Genomic DNA, 17,577 nt, shown 5'->3' on the forward strand with positions numbered 1-17,577 from the left:
TTTATATATGAGCAGTCAGTGTAGAGAGGTGTGTGGGGTGAAGATAGAGCAGGCCACAGATGCCCGTGGAGAGCAAAGCAGGTTTATTTGAGTTCTACTGTCTGGCAATGGGGTGACATAGCCGTTACATATCTCATTCTGTGTGGATGAGGATGCGTGCGAAATGCCCAGGCTGTTCACGGATGGCTAGTCACGCCTCCATTGGTCGACTCTACCTCTTGTTACAGAGCATTGCCCACCAGAGTGACTTTTTTAAACACAGCCTGCCTAACCACACCCTTCCCTAGATGTGTTTGCCTAGTAGCCAGCATTGTAGAGAAGACATGGAGTAAGTAAACACGAGGCCTGAAGGGGAGAATTCGGTCTTGTTTGAAAACTGCATGCATCAAACAGCTTAGAAGGATGGGTGAGAGATGGCCGAGGTCGGCATTTCTTAGGAAATCTTTAGATAGCCCATGTAGTTCTGGGTTGTACAGTGTAACAGTGAACTTGACTGAAGGCGCTGAGTGACAGGCTCCTGTTGAACTTGGATGGGAACAAGCAGCTAGTCCAGCCTCCTCTTCACTAGATAAAGAGGCTCAGGGAGGAAAAGGAACTTCCTTAAATCACCAAAGACTTTGGGCCTCCAAGTCCTGGCTCTGGCTCTTCCTACCACAGATACCTTCTAACTCCGTGCCCCACTCTGTCTGGACATCAGGCCATGAAAGCCACCTGCTTTCTCCTGTGTCTTGTAACCATGTGTTTCTCAGGGTTTTCCTTCTCTTCAAAATCAGTCTCTGATGTCTGGGTCTGGAGTCATTCTGCTTCTTCCTGGAAGATATTTTAGCAAAGCGTTTGAAAACTTAACTCCTACCTAAGCAGAAGGGAGAAAAAAGATGGGGAGACTGCAGGTTTGAGTCCTGGGGGGGGGTCCTTCCAGGTGATCGGATGCAGAAGGCAGATCGTGAAGGCTAAAGCACCTGTTTTAACTCCTCTGCTCCAGCATAGAACAGCTGCTCAGTAAATAATTTGCTATTCAATGCAGTCTAAAATTGTATATAATATATTCGTACTGTTATTTACATTGTGTGTGTGTGTGTGTGTGTGTGTGTGTGTGTGTGTGGTTTTAGATAGCTTTTCTAGTCACAGGTGACATCATATTTTAGAAGCAGGTATTGCCAAGTCACCTGGAGATGAAATTACATTAAAAAGAAGAATTCTTGGTCTGAGATGCAGCTCAGTGGCAGAGCACTTGTTTACCTGGATTTGTTCCCGGAGGGAGGGAGGGAGGGTATGGGAGAGAATATTAATTTATTCTCATATTGTTGCTATTTTAAATGCTTGAGAAGGTCTAAGCAGATCACAGAATCTCACTATTAAGTGTCCCTGATAGTGACTGTCTGCCTCTGAGAAACACTGCCCAGTTATAGCCTTCTTCAGTCCCACCTCTGCTATCTACATGCAGACAGGAACAGGAACACCAGCTCCCAGGTCTGAAGTCTTAACACAAACCAAACACAGCGTGCTCTGGGGCTACAGAGAGGTTCTATCTGGAACAATCGCCTAGTATAGCTTGTGTCAGATCGTGAGAGGCAATGGAGAGAAATGGTTTGCAAGCCTAATTAGGCCCCTCCCCAGTTCTCTAAGCCCCCTGCTAATTGGCAGTCCCTTAATAGATTAGGACTTGGCTGCAGGCTTGCATGCATTATAAACCACACACAGAAAACCCAGTGGCCGAGGAACCCCTGCCAAGGCCAGGCCTGGGTTTCTGTGAGGTTTTTGAAGTGTACTGGACTTTCAGTATTTTGTATAGTCAGTGTACTGAAAGGAATCAAGCCATTCGTTTGGACGGGATTTGTGAAGGGCAAGTTTGTTGAATAATTAATTCCCTAAGTCCCATTCTATCACTTTGATGGACAAGCAGCTAGCCGCCTATGCAGCTAGTTCTGAGCACCAGCAGGCTCAGGATGGATGATTTCTCACGGACCTGCCCCCTTCCTAGCCTTAGCTCTCTTCCCCTTTGTGCTTCTGAGGGGAAGGGAAGGAAGAAGCCTCAGCAGCGCACCTGCTCTCTGGCTGGCTGCTCAGCTCGGCAGCTCAGGAAATCCCCACTACAGCCTTTCAAGACTGCAGGACCTGTTTTGCAGCTGACGATGCTTACGGTCCAGTCTGGTATCACATTGCCTTGACTTGTCCAAATCAACATCTCCTCCTGTTTTTTTTTTTTTTTTTTTTTTTTTTTTTTTTTATTAGGTGACTTACAATGGCTGTGACACAGTATTCTTTGATTAGGTGATACAAAGGGGGTTACCCTTTGTACTATAAGCTCCCCCCCCCCCCCCCCCCCCGCTTCTCACTGCATGGGGTGGCATCCTCATTCTGAGCTGGGCTAGGTAGAATGTAACATCAGTCTTAGGGGACAAAGAGAGAGGCTGGAGTTTGTGACTTTGTAGGCATTTACATGAGTATGTTGGCTCCCAGAAGCCCAGTAGCATCCCCCAGTCTCATACAATCCCTGTAGCTCCCTCTTGTCTCACCAATTAGATTCCATTTGGGAATCCTTTCCCTTCTTTTCAAGTCAGTTTCCAACAAAGGGAGGAACAGTAGTGGAGGATGGTATCTCCACAAAACCTTCCATTTCTCCGGCAAACATGCTAGGCTGCTCTCATGGCAATACCATGGTGAAGGGGAATAATGTTATTTGGCGTTTTGCCCTTCAAAAAAAGTGTATGTGTGTGTGTGTGTTTGGGGAGGGAGGTTTTGTGGGAGGGGAAAGATAGGCAGAAAGAACAGTGGGTGCTTTGTAACTTCAGCAGGTCAGGTGGGTAGGGTCATAAGAGAGGAGGGGGTTAGAGAAGCCTGGAACCTTCCCTCCCCTGGGCTTTGCTATCCCCTTCCCCTCTCTGCTCAAGAGAGGTTGTAAAGGAGAAAATAGGGAATTGTTCTGTCTTTATTTGCAAGAAAGACTGTAGACGTTATTGTGTCCCTCCGAGGGAAGCTGGCTCCATGCTGCTTTGCAAGGATTAAGGGCCTGGCTTCCAGAACCACTGAAGAAGAAACATCCCAGGAAGAACCCTTTCTCTCCGCTGCAGAAAAAATGCATCCCAGGGTCTTGGCCTCCTGGAGAGTCTTGGCTGAGCCCCCTTCTTGGAACAATGGGGTTCCTATAGCAAGCCACCTTTCAGTTAGAGACTACAGCCAGCTCTCCCTAGGATGCCTCCATTTTGTTGACCCCATGCTGGAGGGGGTGGGGAGGAGGCCACTAAGGGCGGGGCCCCAGGGTACCTGGATTTCTTTCTAAGGGAGACACACTCTGACAGTTCCAGTCTAAGAGACAGACGTGAGAGCTGTCCTGTCCTGCAGACAGTCAGGTGACCTCTGCTGTCCCCTGTTGTGCTGCCCTGGGACCTTGCTCCTGAGCATCAGTTGTGGCCCTTTTAAGAAGGATTATTTGGAAAGAGAACAGGCACAGCCCCTCCCGCCCCAAAAAAAACCCACCTGGCTGCCCCCAACACCATTTGGGCACAACTGAGCTGAGAACTATCAACTGTTGCACTCCCGTCTAAAGACCTGAAGAGTTGGGCGTGCTTTTGGAGCTGTTGTGAACCACCTGCCTGGCATCTTCCTTCACACACTAAAGGGCAGCAGGAACCTTGGCTTCCTCAATTGAGGTTAGAGTCACTAGTTAAGCCCATGTGTCCCCAAAAGGGACCCTGGAGACAAAGCTTTCTTGTTTGGAAATGGCTCTATACTTTTTCGGTGATGAGACCCTTAGTCTAGAGCACCTCCTACTCACCTCTTACTCATGCTGCACGTGAAGAAAAGGAACCAGAGGACAGAGAAAAATCGAGCTCCAGTGTCTGTCCTGTCATTTCCCTGAAGAACCAAGACTACGAAACACATGGCAGTGACTGCTATCTACTTGGGATTTTTAAAAATCATATTGGCAACAGAAACGTAGCTAACTCTCCCAAACTCACTTGTGGCATCTTAAGGATATGGGTTATTTCTGAGCCAAAAACTAGTAATGAATTTATTTTGCTTTCTAGATTGGCTCAGGACCCCCCCCCCCCCAAAGAAGGCCAAAGATAAACTAGTTTGCTGGACCAGGTGCAGAACTGAACAAATGTCTTCCATGGTTCTACCTGGTTTCAACTTATTTCATTGCACAATTATCCCAGGGACGATTCAACTAGAAACCTCTTCCCCAAATAAGATACTTCTGGGTTGAAGACATTTTAAATGGTGGTTTCTTCAAAATCTGGATTTTTAGGGAAAGATTGGTTCCCCTCTTTCTTTTCTTGTGTGTGTTTTTTGTTTTTTTTTTTCTTCAGGACAAAGGTTAGGGAAGGAAATAGGCATGTAACAACAATTTAGGTATATTCATTCTCCTGTGGTTGGCTGTTTGCTTTACTGCAGCCTTGAATACATCTTTGGAGTTGAGGATATCAAGGAGTCTCTGTGCATTTTGAGGGCTGGTCAGTAGACAGGAGCTCCATGCCTCCTGTGTGCAAGCCTGTGCTGGCAGGTGTCCCCATGCTTCAAGTTACCAATGCCACCATGGACCTTCCTATCACTGGCATTCTTACAGGGCAGGGGCCATATCTTATTCATTTCTGTAGCCTATAATTTTCTCTGTAAGGCGTATCCTTCTTTTCTTCCCTATTTTTCTGCCTACCCAGGGCCATTTTGCAGACTCAGTGAGGCATGGGCCAAGCTCAGATGCCTGGAGAAGTTGGGGTTGTATTTTAATCAGGTGTTTGGTGATGCCCTTAACTCCCTGGATACTTCCAAATTACAGTCTAACCTGTAAAGACAGCACACAGAGAGGAAATCAACTGTAAATTAATGTGCGATTAGTGGGCATTTAGGCAGAAGGTCAAAGGGATCACTTTTGACTTCAGACTTTTTACTTTTTGGGGCCTGTATTTGGTTACAAAATTACATCCGTGAATTATTTGTGCAGGTGGCAGCTGTCAGATTTGAAGGTTTCTGCCTTTTACAAAAAGAACCTTGACAGGCCTGGGAACAGGGAGTATGCTCCTGGAGGGAGAGTTGTCTTATCCACAGCACCCTGGAACGGCTCCAGTCTTGCTCAGTGCAAGTGGGAGTCCTAGTTCAAGGCAACAGAGCCCCTGTCCCTGTTAGTACAGCTGCTTTAGTGAGGAAACCATTCAATCTACTTGACTGGCATCTTGTAAACAGAGCTAGGAGATTATCAGGTACAGGAGGGAAGAGAACTAATTGTTAAATGCCTACCATACCTACCGTATTTCCTCCTCTGACTAGTATTGGCATCCTCCTTTTCCTGGGGCAGCTCAGGGAATTAAGCAACAATAGTTTGTTAAGTGGCAAAGCTAGTTTCAAGCCTGGTCTGGCCTCCCTTCTGGAGATCCATGAGCTTCCTCTCCCTTGATTCCCTAAGAGGATCTTATGGGTGTACCGAATGAAAGTGATCCCTTTGCCCTTGGGATGGCCAGTGTGGGGTGGGGCGTGGCAGCTGAATCATTGGAGAAAGCCTGAAGAACTGCAGATTGAGTTTAAAGTAATGCTGGCTGTACACCATGCCCATCCCACACCCGAAGCTGGTTAGGTTCCTCATGAATAATACTCTTAATGGAATCGAGTCTTCTCTTCACTGTGGAAATGTGTTGTTTGAGGTAACTGGGTTCAGAGAACTGGGTTTGGCCGTGATCCATACGAGATTAAAGTTTGGAAGGAAGGTAAAGGATCTTCAAGTCATAGGGTGTATTTGTTGACGAGTCAGCTCTTCCAAACTTTGGTTAGGAGTGTTCTCAGTTCCAAGGGATACTGAAATGGATTCTCTTCTGAAGTGATTCTTGGCTAATACAGGAGAATAATTAATTCCTATGTCAGTGTGAAGGGCTCAGTCTGGCAAGTAGAATGATGTTCTGTAAGACTGCTGTGCTTTTAGCATTCTGTTGTATTGCTGGTATGTACCTAACTCTATTTTGAGCAAGATTAGTGATACCAAAGTATCTGATGGGTCTCTTCTCACTTGGTTTTTTTTTTTTTTTTTTTTTGTTACTTTCTAGGGCTAGTGAACTTCTATCAGATGAGGGCTGGTTTGTTTTTACTTCAGATAACTACAGCCTTTAAGAATAGTACTCTGTGATAACACCATTTAGTCAGGTATGGGTTAGATTAGCTCCCATCTTCTGCTGCATAGCCATACGGCTTATTACAGCACACCTCCTTTACCTGGCCAACGAGGGAGGTGCCCCTGCATGCTGCACCCACAAACTTACTGAAGAAATCTTGCTGATGGTTTCAGAGTTCAAAAAGGCTTGCCTTTCACTGGCCCTCAGTTTTCTTTCGCCAAAACTACAAAACTACCTGCCTTGTGCTGTACTTTACCTAATCCTAAAGAGGGCAACTTAAAACATAGGAAGGTCATCTCATCTGAAAGCTGAGATGTGTACACATGTCCCCAGTGCCTACCTTCACATGTGGGCTGTGGCCAGTGCTCACTCTGGAAGACACTGTTGAATCGGGGCTGTTTCTGTTTGGGGAGGTTCAGTATTGAAAGAACATCTTTATTCTTTAATGCAGAGATAGGAAAGGCAGGATTTTACAGAGCTAGCCAGTTAACTTAGGTCACTAAAGAGAACGAGTAAGCATAAGAAAATCCACAGTGAGATGAATGTGGCAGGCAACACACAGCCTCAGTGTCAGGGATATGGTGAGGGCCAGTAGACCCTGCAGAATACAGGCTTATGAATCTCGATGTTATTTGAGACTGCCCGTTACTAAATGGTAACACGAATTTTAAGCATTGGGTGGGCCAAATAGAATAGTCTCTGCCAAGCAGATGTGGTGTGACTGCCAAAGAGTGGCCTTAAATTTATACCCTCTAACTTGAAGTGTCTAGGAGTCCACTGCTGATTTGGTTTGCCGACTAGCACAGCGTTGCTCCTGTAGGGCTCCAGGGATGCTTCTGTCCCAACTTTCTTCCCTTACATTTGCCTGTGGGCATGCCTTTTAACTTTTGACTATTGATGCCTTCCAGGTGTGTCTGATGTCCTGCCAGTCCACGATATTTATTTTAGCGCCACGTGAGCACCATGTTTTTGTACACCTGGGCATCAGGGCTTAGATGGACACACACATGCTGACGAGAGCATGTTTCACTGCCAGATAAATAAGAAGCCGTGTTTTCTCTTTACTTTTAGTTTGGACTTCCTGACCTTAAGCCCTGTGTGATCCTTTGAGAATGGATGGCAGGGCTCCAGCCGTGGCCCTGACATTAGGGGAGCAGGTCCCGCTAACCACTGTCAATGGCCCATCTGTTTGTCCACTTTTCAGAAATCCCTAGAATTTGGAGGTTTTACAAGCAGGTCTTTCTTTCTCTTGGGGTCAGACTACCTTTGGCAAGTGGCTGGATGAGCCACTTGTTATGTTTAGCAAGAAAGTCTATCTGGCCCCATCTTCAAATGGACTTTGGGCTGGATGGTTCTGTTTTGTGTCCTGCTTATTTCTCTTATCAGTCAAGTGGACAGGGACAAATTGCAAATCCCTGTGACCCTTGACTGTGATGACTATGTGCTAGCAATAGAAGCAATTGTTTTGAAACATAAAACATGAAGCTCCTGGAATATAACAGATTCCCAGTGGATACAGATTTATCCTTGTCTATATTTAAAAGGAGCTAAAAGGGAAGAAAGGGGTCTTGGGAAATGACTGTTTCACCCAAGGTGAACAGATGTTAAAACCTCTAGGTGCTGGCTGTTGCATTTTACCTCAGAGAAGCATCTTGTTTGTGAGATATATAAGCTTGGCAGAAGCTCTCCAGCTCTTTCAATGAAAGGTACAAGCTATGGCTGCTGGTTTGTTTTATTTCTAGGTGAATGTGGCAGCTTTTTGAAGGAGCTCGTGAGGTGGCATTTACCTTATAAGCCTGATGATTTGAGTTCTTTCTATCCCCATAACTTACAGCGAAAGGAGGGACCTGACTCATGTTTGTCCTCTGTCACGCATGCTGTGGCACCAGAATATCTATTTGTGCAACAGATACTCTAAAAAATAAATAATAATAATAATGATAATGATAAAAGTTTTGTAAATCCAACAAGAAAGGCCAAACAGCTGGAGTTGAATCTTTGAAGACTGATATTAATTATTCTATAGTGTGAGGCTTGAAACTTGTAGCTAGCACTTGTTTACCATGTTTGAGACCCTGAGTTTCATCTGGAGCACTGAAAACTAGTAAGGATTTCACTGTCAGCACTTTCGAATAAGAGCACCCAAAGTTCTCTTTAATACCCAGGATTAGACCACAGACAGGTTTCTCTTTGCCATGGGACCCCAGACTTCCTGAGGGTGGGAAACTGAAATACAGTGCAAGCTGTCACCACAGTAGCCCCAGTTCCAAACACAGTGCCCAATTCTTGGGGACGTCCTTTCTTTTCTGTTTACCTAAGCAAGAGACCTTGGACTTAGGCTCAGGAAACACAAGCAGCAGGACTTTACCTGTCGTTAGTTTCTCCATTTAGGCCTGAACTTTCCATCCCCAAAGAATGAGTATTTGTCAGGGAAAGTTTCTGAACCCGGAATACTGCCTGTTCACACAGCCAACTGAGAGTGTTTTCTATGGAGCTTGTTTCAAAGCTGAAGAAATGCCTTCACAGTAAACTTAGATTCTGCTTGTCTGGATTGTGTCCAGTCTAAAAATCTGGACAAACATTATAAACCAAAGAAAGTTTGTGCACTTCTAAGACCAGTAGCAATTAATTACTTTAAATAGAAATACTGTCACTTACTGGCAACATAAATATTTGTATTTTGAACCTCTAAGTAGTTGTTGGGTTGACCATTCTGACCTTAAGTGATTTTACTTTAGTCATATTTTAACAGGAAGTACATTTATAAAGAAGGGTCAGGTCAGGAAGGAAGAAAATATAAACCAAAAGAGAGAGAGCTGGGTTCTAATCCCAGTGACCCATTGATGAGACCTTGGAGAATAGAAAACTTCTGTCTTCAATTTTCTGTTGAGTACAAAGGAAAACAACAACAACAATAACAATAACACACATTTTCACAGTTATTGTAGACATTAAATAAATTGCAAACTGGACTCTAAACCCTCAGGGGAATTCTGTGTCTTCTAGCTGTACCTCTGATGTCCAAGTTCTTTGCTCTGCGCTCGGGTGAGGCTACTTGGCTTTTCTGATCCTCGGTGTTTTTATTTGTAAATGGTTTGAACAGCACCCACCAGTAATTCTATCCGATCAGTAATGCTCACAAAACTCCCACCAGAGTCCTGGTAACTGCCTGGCCTCAGCAGTGATGCTTTGCCAATGCCTGTGCCTGTGTTGTGTGTCCTGTATCATTTTGCTGGTAAGCATGTAGGCGCTCAGCGGATGTTGCTTTAATTATTATTCCCACAGATCCTAGACTTTGCTTATTTGAAGATAACTCCAACTGCTTCTTAGCGTTTTGACTAAGATCAAGTACAGATGGGGTCAAGTGGAAAACTGGTGAGTCTCGGGAGAAGCATCTCAAGGACATCTTGTTTGGGACAAAAGAGGAGTGTCCTCAGATTTTCTAGGTTTTGGTCCTGCAGAGAAGTGTGGTCACTTCACCTTTATCCTCCTTCTCCCTTCACCCTTCCTCACTAAGGGCTTCTAAAAAGCACTTTGAGAGAAGTGGCTGTGTTTAATTTTGTGCAGATATGAGGCCATGGCTGCGGGGAGTTGGCTTTGGGGCTGGGTCACTCTGGTAACACTTCCCACATGATTTGATCAATGGGTGGGCCATGAAAACTTACCCTGTGTTTTTTTACACCCCACCCCCAAACCACCCAACCTGACCAAGTGTTAGTTTTTCAAAGCCAGTGAAGTTTCAAAGGCCTGAACCCAACACAGCGGCCTTTCTTCGTGCTTTTATTTTCTGCCCATTAAGTGTTTGTCACTGAGTTCAGATTTCGCCTCCTCTGCAGCCTACACATCCCACGAAGCCCCTAGAGGTAGGGGAAGTTAATTGATCCTTGATTAAAAGGAGAGAGGCTTGAGCCTGCCTGGCTCTTACACTTTAGGTTATTCTCTCTTCTGGCTCTGAGTTGCTGCAGAGAGCTCATACTACACATTTTATTATCAATAAATCTAAATTCTGGGACAGGTCTTTGATTGAGTTAGCCGTGTGCATCTAATTAGTGTGTGTGTGGCATGAGGTAGCTTAGGGAAACTTAGCTAGCATGGCTATCTTGACTTCTCTAAGGCGTTTCTTCTTCTTTTCCCTTCAGAGGCATGGGAATTACTGAGAGAGCTCTGGTTCATTTGTCCACACACATGGGTGCTTCTGTTTTAAGTGACTCACTCTAGAAAGCACCCAAGATTTAGGTAGGTCATTTGAACCCCATCCAGCTTCACCATTAACTTCCAGAGTGACTCCGCTAAATCACTTTAATCTCTTTGAACCGTAAGGTGGCTTTCTTGCTCCTTTTCCGTGATTGGCCTTTGGGCTCCTTGGAGGTTGAGACTTAGCCTCTTTCATCTTCAGAGCTCAGTCAGTAAGTAACTAGGTTGTTAGACCACAATAGTGTGTGTGGGAATCCTCAAGTGTGGGCACATAATGCTTGCTCAGGAAATGTTAACTCGCATTAGTGTTTGTGCTGTGTTTCTCTTTCTTCTGTTCATTGTTTGGCTATCTTTTCCTGACTATAGCAAAGTTGGAAATTGTATTCTGTACTAATTGTAATTGTCAGGTTGTGTAATTGCAGTACACCTTTATAAGTGTACATGGACCGTAGGACCAAAAGCTTCTCCAACTCATGCAGGGTCAGCTCCAGGCTCCATCCCTATCAGGACACTTCTGATGCTCAGTAGAGGCATTTTTTTCCTCTCTCAGTGTCTTTCTACACAAGCCTCAGCCATGGCCCTCCTAATATTTTGTCACTCTTGGGTTCGGGACTCCTTAACCACGTGAACTTCGCCCCAGGGCAAAGGCCAAGTCTAGCACCTTGTCCTCTGGCGCTGGGACTTTGTTTTCTTGAGACTAAATGAAGACAATAGAAGTTAATAAAAACAGTGGCTACAGTGGGAACAGACTTGGGAAAGGACACCTCCTTCTCTTCCTCATTGCTCTCCTGCAGCTAAGCATAGTCTCTTGACTCAAGAACTAGCTGTCCAGTTACGGGAATATTCTTCGGTGTCCATCAGCTCTTTCTGGATTGAAGTCAAGATTTGACTGGCATCACCCTCAGTAAATACCACAAGTTTGTAAGGGAGATAGAAAAGGCCGATGGGTTTTCTAAATGATATCTCCACGCCTTTCAAGAAAATAAACAGAATCTAAACGTCTTGTCTATTTCTAGTCAGCACCCGTATAATCAGAACCGGAAACCTTCCACAAGCCACAGGCAAATAAAGCATCTGTCTGTGTTGTTCCCAGCCAAACAGAGGTCAAAAGAACTAGTCAGACGTTTTCTTCCTGAGCCATCTCCTCGGGCCCCTTTCTCCTTTTGACATCATTTGGCCACAGTGTGTTACTTAGACTCTGTGTTGTTACTGACCAGTGTACTACCTTGAATCTCTTTCAACTAAATCTTCCTAGACGGATACACTTGTGCACACCTTCCCTAACTGGATTGGATACTCCTTGAGGGCAGTGTCTGGATATTCTTGTATTTCTAGACCAAACAAACATAGTTAAAAATCAATACATACTTGTTGAGTGAATGAATGAACACATCAGTTTATTCCATCATCCCAGTAAAACTGAAGTTAGATTTCATCCTTTTCATTTAGCAGATAAGAAAGGGAATTTTGAAGATGTTAAAACCAAAAAACCAAAAAAAAAAAAAAAAAAAAAAAAAAAAAAAAAAAAAAACCCTGCTCACATAGAACAGCAACCCTGAGATCATGAGTCTAACTCTAACTCCAGAGCTCTTTTACACATGTCTTGTTCTCAGAAATATATGTTTTACAGGCCTATCATGTGAAAACTATTGAATATAGATGCTAGAAGTCTTAAGTGTGAGCTACAAATGTCAGACACCCAGAGTCTGTTCCTATCCTGACGGGTTTTCTTAGCAACACTTTAGCTCCTAAAGCATCTCAGAGGCCCAGCTCAGCCTAGCAGCATCTCATCATCACAACACACAGTTCTAAAATTATGCCACAATATCAGTTTCTTGCTTCTCAGCCTCTCTTCATAGCCAATTTGATCCTATTTCAAAGTCTCTAGGCCATAGAGTTAAAAATGGGCGGAGCCCCAGATGATATCTCTCCCAGGCCCAACCCCAGAACATCAGCTGAGTTCACTACTGCTTCTGCGCTCTTATCCCCTGCCTCCCCACCCCTCCACTCCAAGGCAGGGAGAGTTTAACGTTAATGGTTATTGCCTTTCAGGGCCCCTCTGTGTTTACTTTGAGAAGGTCACTGATACTGCCGTGTGTTTCTGTTCTTTTCAAAGCACTAGTATGGTTTTGATAAAGTAAATTGTTGTTCTAGCAGGAAGCAGTTAGGGGTCACAAAATAAATAGCTGTAGAATTCAAATAAATCCAAAGAATAAAACCAAATAAATCCATGTGTGTATGCACTGTGATACATAAATACACTTTTTTTGGGGGGGAAGCTGGTGTTTTTACCGCTGCTGGTCGGGAACCAAAGTCATTGAAAAGTTGTGCAGTTCATGGTACCTTTTTTTTCTTTTTCAGAGACAGTCTGGGGCTTTGAACAATGTGACATGAATATTTTTTTAAATGAAAAGAGAATTTTACTTTTTAAACAACTGCTTATTTTGGTCTCCACCCATATCCCCCCACAAATGAATTTCACATTTCGATGAAACCAATTTGCAGTGTTAAATGAAGGATTTAGGCACTTAGAGAGGTTGACCTCAAGCTCTTCTCGAGGGAAAGAGAGCTCTTGATTTTCCCCTTGAGGAAGGGAGGGAGTAGTGCTAAAGGGTGCTTTAGAGTGACCTCTCTAGTTTACTATAATGTTCAGTACATAAACCCAGAGACGGATCTGTGTGAGCCAGACCCTGTACACCAACCACTTCTTGGTGTGCAGAGGACTGGCGGAGCTGGAGGTGGAGAAGAAAGGTTCTGATCTGGGGCATGCCTTGGGTCAGGGTTAGTAGCTTTACATTATGGGAAGAGCCACTAGCGGCATTTAGCAAGGCAATAACATGCCAATAGTGAGAGCCTTTCAAGAAGTAAATCAGCCAGGTGTAATAAATAGCATGTGCCTTTGATCCCAGCACTCGGGAGGCAGAGGCATGAGAATCTCTGTGAGTTCCAGGATAGCCAGGGCTACATAATTGAGACTGGAAACAACAAGCTCCCTAGTAGGAGGTGATGACAGTTTCCATTGAAGACCTACCTACCGTCGGCATTTGCTCTCTATGCTTTCAGACTTTTGGGGACAGGTGGTAAGATCTAATAATAATGACTTCTGAGAGAATCACTGCTAACCAGCCACTGCTTTAAGAACAGCCTGGTGCTTACTGTGCCGGGCTCCCGCCTGGGATATCAGATGAAAGGGCTGAGCTCAACTCTCTGAATAGCGAAGGAAAAGACTTGGCGTTGGCATCTATTGATCCAGAGCCTTTGGAAGAGGCTTTATGTGTGGGGAAGTACTGCTCGGCACTCGCATTTCCTGTGAGGTGCCTGGGATGCGGGAGTTGGTCTGAGAACGGGAGCCATGACTCCATGGCTATGGGCTGGTGGATCTGGGATTCAACTCCAGGTTATCTGACTCTGATGGCCGAGAGACTGCATGGAGCAAGGTCAGATGAGCTCCTCAGAGCAGAGATAAGGGCCCCAGAGCGGTCACTCTGGATACCCAACTGACTATTATTAGCCTGGTGTTTCTTAAAAATCTGCTATTAATTTTTATGAGGGTATGGTGAAGACCCTGTTCCCTACTCTTCCACGACCTCTTTGAGTGCTTTGGTAAAAACAAACAGACCAGAGGACAGTGCTGTTTTCTCTGGGGCAGTGAAAGGGTCGGTAGATAGGACTCTTGGTGAAAGTGCCACAGACACTGCAGAATACCTCAGACAATACCACAAATGTTGGAATTTCACTGGTATTTCCATCGGATACTCGGGCTAGCCTCTGCTGGAACGCGTGGCTCTTCGGCTTCTTTGCACTGACGTTTTCCCTTTTCTCTCCCCCTCCCCCATGTGTGTACTCCCAGCGGCTCTGCCCTTCCTCATCATCGAGACCAGCACCATTAAGCCTTATCGCCGAGGGTTTTACTGCAATGACGAGAGCATCAAGTATCCCCTGAAAGTCAGTGAGACCATAAACGACGCCGTGCTCTGTGCGGTGGGGATTGTCATCGCCATCCTGGCGGTAAGTGTCTCCTTACCTCTGCCATGCCGATCTGACTTTCTCCTCACTGGACAGCAAAATATCTAAGCCAACTGACGTCTGCGGGCAGCCAAAAGACATTGCCACCAGAGAGAACTTCAGTCTTGTTTTGTCTTTTGCAGTTTAATACTGTTTCCAGAAGTCAACATCTACTGGGAGATAAATGTATGAACATTTAGCAAACTCTTTCTATGCTAGTTAATATGCACTATCTTCACAACAATCCTGTGGAGTTTAAATACGTCCATAAAATGGCAGAGTTGAGATGAACACTGAGACATCTCTTACGTCACTGCCTGGTCTCTGAGACGCTGTGCTAGAAGGCTGAGTCCTATCCTTGTCCACTAGCCAAGGTGTTTTCTGTGGTCTTGCCTCACCTCTGCTGAGCTGCAGTAGTAGTGACCATGTCCTTGCAACGCTGTAGCCTACTGTTTAGTTTTCCGGCCCCTTGGCTGTGGTGGAAAGATAAATAGGATTTGGAATTCCGAGCATCCAATCCAGACCCCACCCTCCACTAGCAAGCCCGTATCTCCAACACTGAGGGTGGGTGTTGTGTCTCGGTGTCACGGTAGAGTATGAAAGATCAAGGGTGTCTATTGCTGAACAAAAGCAACTTGGGGAGGAAAGGGTCTACTTCGGTTTACATTTCCAGGTAGCAGTCCAATACTGAGGAAAGTCAGGGCAGAAACCTGGAGGAAGAAGCCGAAGCAGAGGCCATGAAGAAATGCTGCTTGCTGACATGTCACTCCATGTCTTGTTCAGCTTGCTTTCTTTAAGCACCTAGGACCACCAGCCCAGGGGTGGCATTGCCCACAGTTATCATCAATTTAAAAGGTACCCCACAGAAGTACCCACAGGCACATTGAGGTTTCCTTTTCTCAAATGACTCTAGCTTGTGTCAAGTTAACATAGAACTAGCAGCACGGTGAGTATTAAAATACTTAATTGATGAGTTACCAAAAACTGTATTAAAACTCTTGATTGCTGAACAGGTTAGTGGGGTGTAAGTAAAAAGTCCAGCCTTCCATGTGCTTCCCTTAAAGGATAGCTCCCCATGGACAACACTGCAGAAAGGTGCCACACACGGACTATGACAAGGTCCAGAATTCTTTTGAGCAGTACTAGCTAGCTCCTGAGAATGTGGGTGTGGCCCACCTGGGCCCTACCCTCTTTTAGTGTGTCCATTTGAGACTGCAGATGGGGAAGGTCATTCTTTGAAAGCCAGTAGTATGATTTGTGAGGTTTATATTTTTATAACTGCCTGTGCCTCCAGGATTTTCCATGTTTGTCCTCTGCCCTTGAACTCCTGCGGTGTGGGTGAAAAGGAGAGACAACCCATCAGCTACGTACAGATCCTGTAGATCCTTGAATTGCTCTTCTGTGGAGCTTAGCTTGGAAATAGAGCCTTGGGCTGCTTTAGCCTATAGCCAGTGCGACCTGGGGTTCACTGCGCCTGGCTGATTTCAACACCCCTTTCCCAACGTTCAGACATGTGTTTCAGGATAGCTAACCTTTCCAGATGAACTGCTCCAGGGGATAGGCAGTTAGCTTATCTGGCCTGGTCTGGGTTGTGACGGGGAAGATACTGGTAACACAAGTTTTTCTTGTCACTTGCTAATCTGGTTGTAAACTCTGAGATCCCCCTCTTCTCTCTCTCTCTCTCTATCTCTCTCTCTCTCTCTCTCATAAGCCAGACACACAATCAACAGTTTGAATTTAGGCAATAACAAAGAGAGCTTGTAGAATTCTTTCCAATCTTTACAAGAAAAACAACCCATTTGGCAGACTAGTAGCTTGGGGAGGGTGCATTAAGGAGCTCTGTTCAAAAGCTGAAAAATAAAAGGTCCAATTTACTATTGCTCCAAATTGATGGTTGTGGGAGTGAGTTCTCCTGGAAGAATGGCTTTTCCTGAAAAGGGCATTTGTTGTGGAAGGCAGATAATTATAGAGTATTGCATGCCGAGGTTTGAACAGGTGTTCTTGACAACCAGGGGATTGGCTAATTGAATGCTTTCAGAGAGCCCATTATAATCTAGGAGTCTTGTGATAAGAACAGGTCCAGGACAGGTACATCACATGCTGTTCCCGAATTCTACCAGGTGCTATTCCCAGCATGCCATGGGGCTGTTGGCAGACACACAGTGGAAAGTGAATTAAACACCAGTGCGAATCAAGTGAGAGATTGGCATCAGAAACCCTCCGTTTTCTCATCTGTAAAATCAGAACAGTGTTCACAGTTTCTCAGAAGGAAGTCACACAAGCACCTGTAAAGTTTGCTAGATGAAGTGTGCACAGCCTTATACACAGGCTTCTCTCAGGCCCCAGGGTAGGCAAAGGAAATGTTAAGGCAAGAGGCTTGTCTGGAGGCTGTTCTCTCCTTCCTAAGTCCCTGGTCAGCAGTTCTGCTCCTGCTGAATGCCTCCCCCAGAGCTTCTAACATTCCTAGTTTCTTTTCACACCTGCTCTTGGTTGCTTCATGGTCCTGTCCCTTGATCAGTGTCACCTTGATGTGTCTCCTAGGTACCCAGATTTTCCTGAAACAGTCCTGTGCTGGACTCTTCCGTATAGGATAAGCAATAATGTGAGCAAAACAGATTTCAGTCAAGCCTTTGTATGGTTCAGAGACACACCAAGAAAGATACACAGCAGGGTTAATGAGATATAGGTCAGCAGGTGGGAGGGCTTGCTATACAATATGAATTTGACTCCTGGAACCCACCTAAAAGAGGAAGGAAAGAATCAACCCCAGAAAGTTTTCCTTTGGCCTGACCTCCACTGGTCAATATGATACACGTGCCAACCTCCTCTGCCAATAGTAAAGGAATAATTTAAAAATTTCTGGAAGAAAAAAAAAATACATAGCAATAGCAGCTGCCCTGGTCAAGAGCTACTGTGTTCTGGGGGAAACATGGGGACTGTGTTGATAAAGTTCACCCTTAAAGAAACACCAAGATCTAGACAAAGGTCTAAGCTCTGGATCACATCCAAGCTCCTCTGCTGTGGGGCGGGTTGCAAGTTGATGAGCCTCACTCAGTAGGTTCATCTGTTAAATGAAAAGAGTGTGTAAGTAGTCATGTTTGCTAAGGTTTTTGAAATGAGATCAGCACACATAAACACACACACACACACACATGCACACACACACACATGCACACACACACAAATGCACATACAGTAGTAACTCAGTGCAAGACACAGTAAAATTTACTCAATAAAATTTGGCTGCCTTTATTACAAACAAGGACACTGTGTCAAA

At 45.0% G+C, this 17,577-nt stretch overlaps 1 protein-coding gene across 1 annotated transcript in view; it reads left to right on the forward strand.

Moving 5' to 3' along the window:
- PLPP3 (phospholipid phosphatase 3) overlaps positions 1 to 17,577 on the forward strand; it is a 71,903-nt gene that overhangs the window by 20,126 nt on the left and 34,200 nt on the right. The window contains exon 2 of the mRNA XM_080920588.1: positions 14,146 to 14,303. Within this exon, the coding sequence (XP_080776714.1) occupies positions 14,146 to 14,303 (158 nt within the window). The remainder of the gene's footprint in view (positions 1 to 14,145; positions 14,304 to 17,577) is intronic.

Source organism: Micromys minutus, assembly GCF_963924665.1.
Source record: "Micromys minutus genome assembly, chromosome: 9".
Classification (NCBI taxonomy): domain Eukaryota; kingdom Metazoa; phylum Chordata; class Mammalia; order Rodentia; family Muridae; genus Micromys; species Micromys minutus.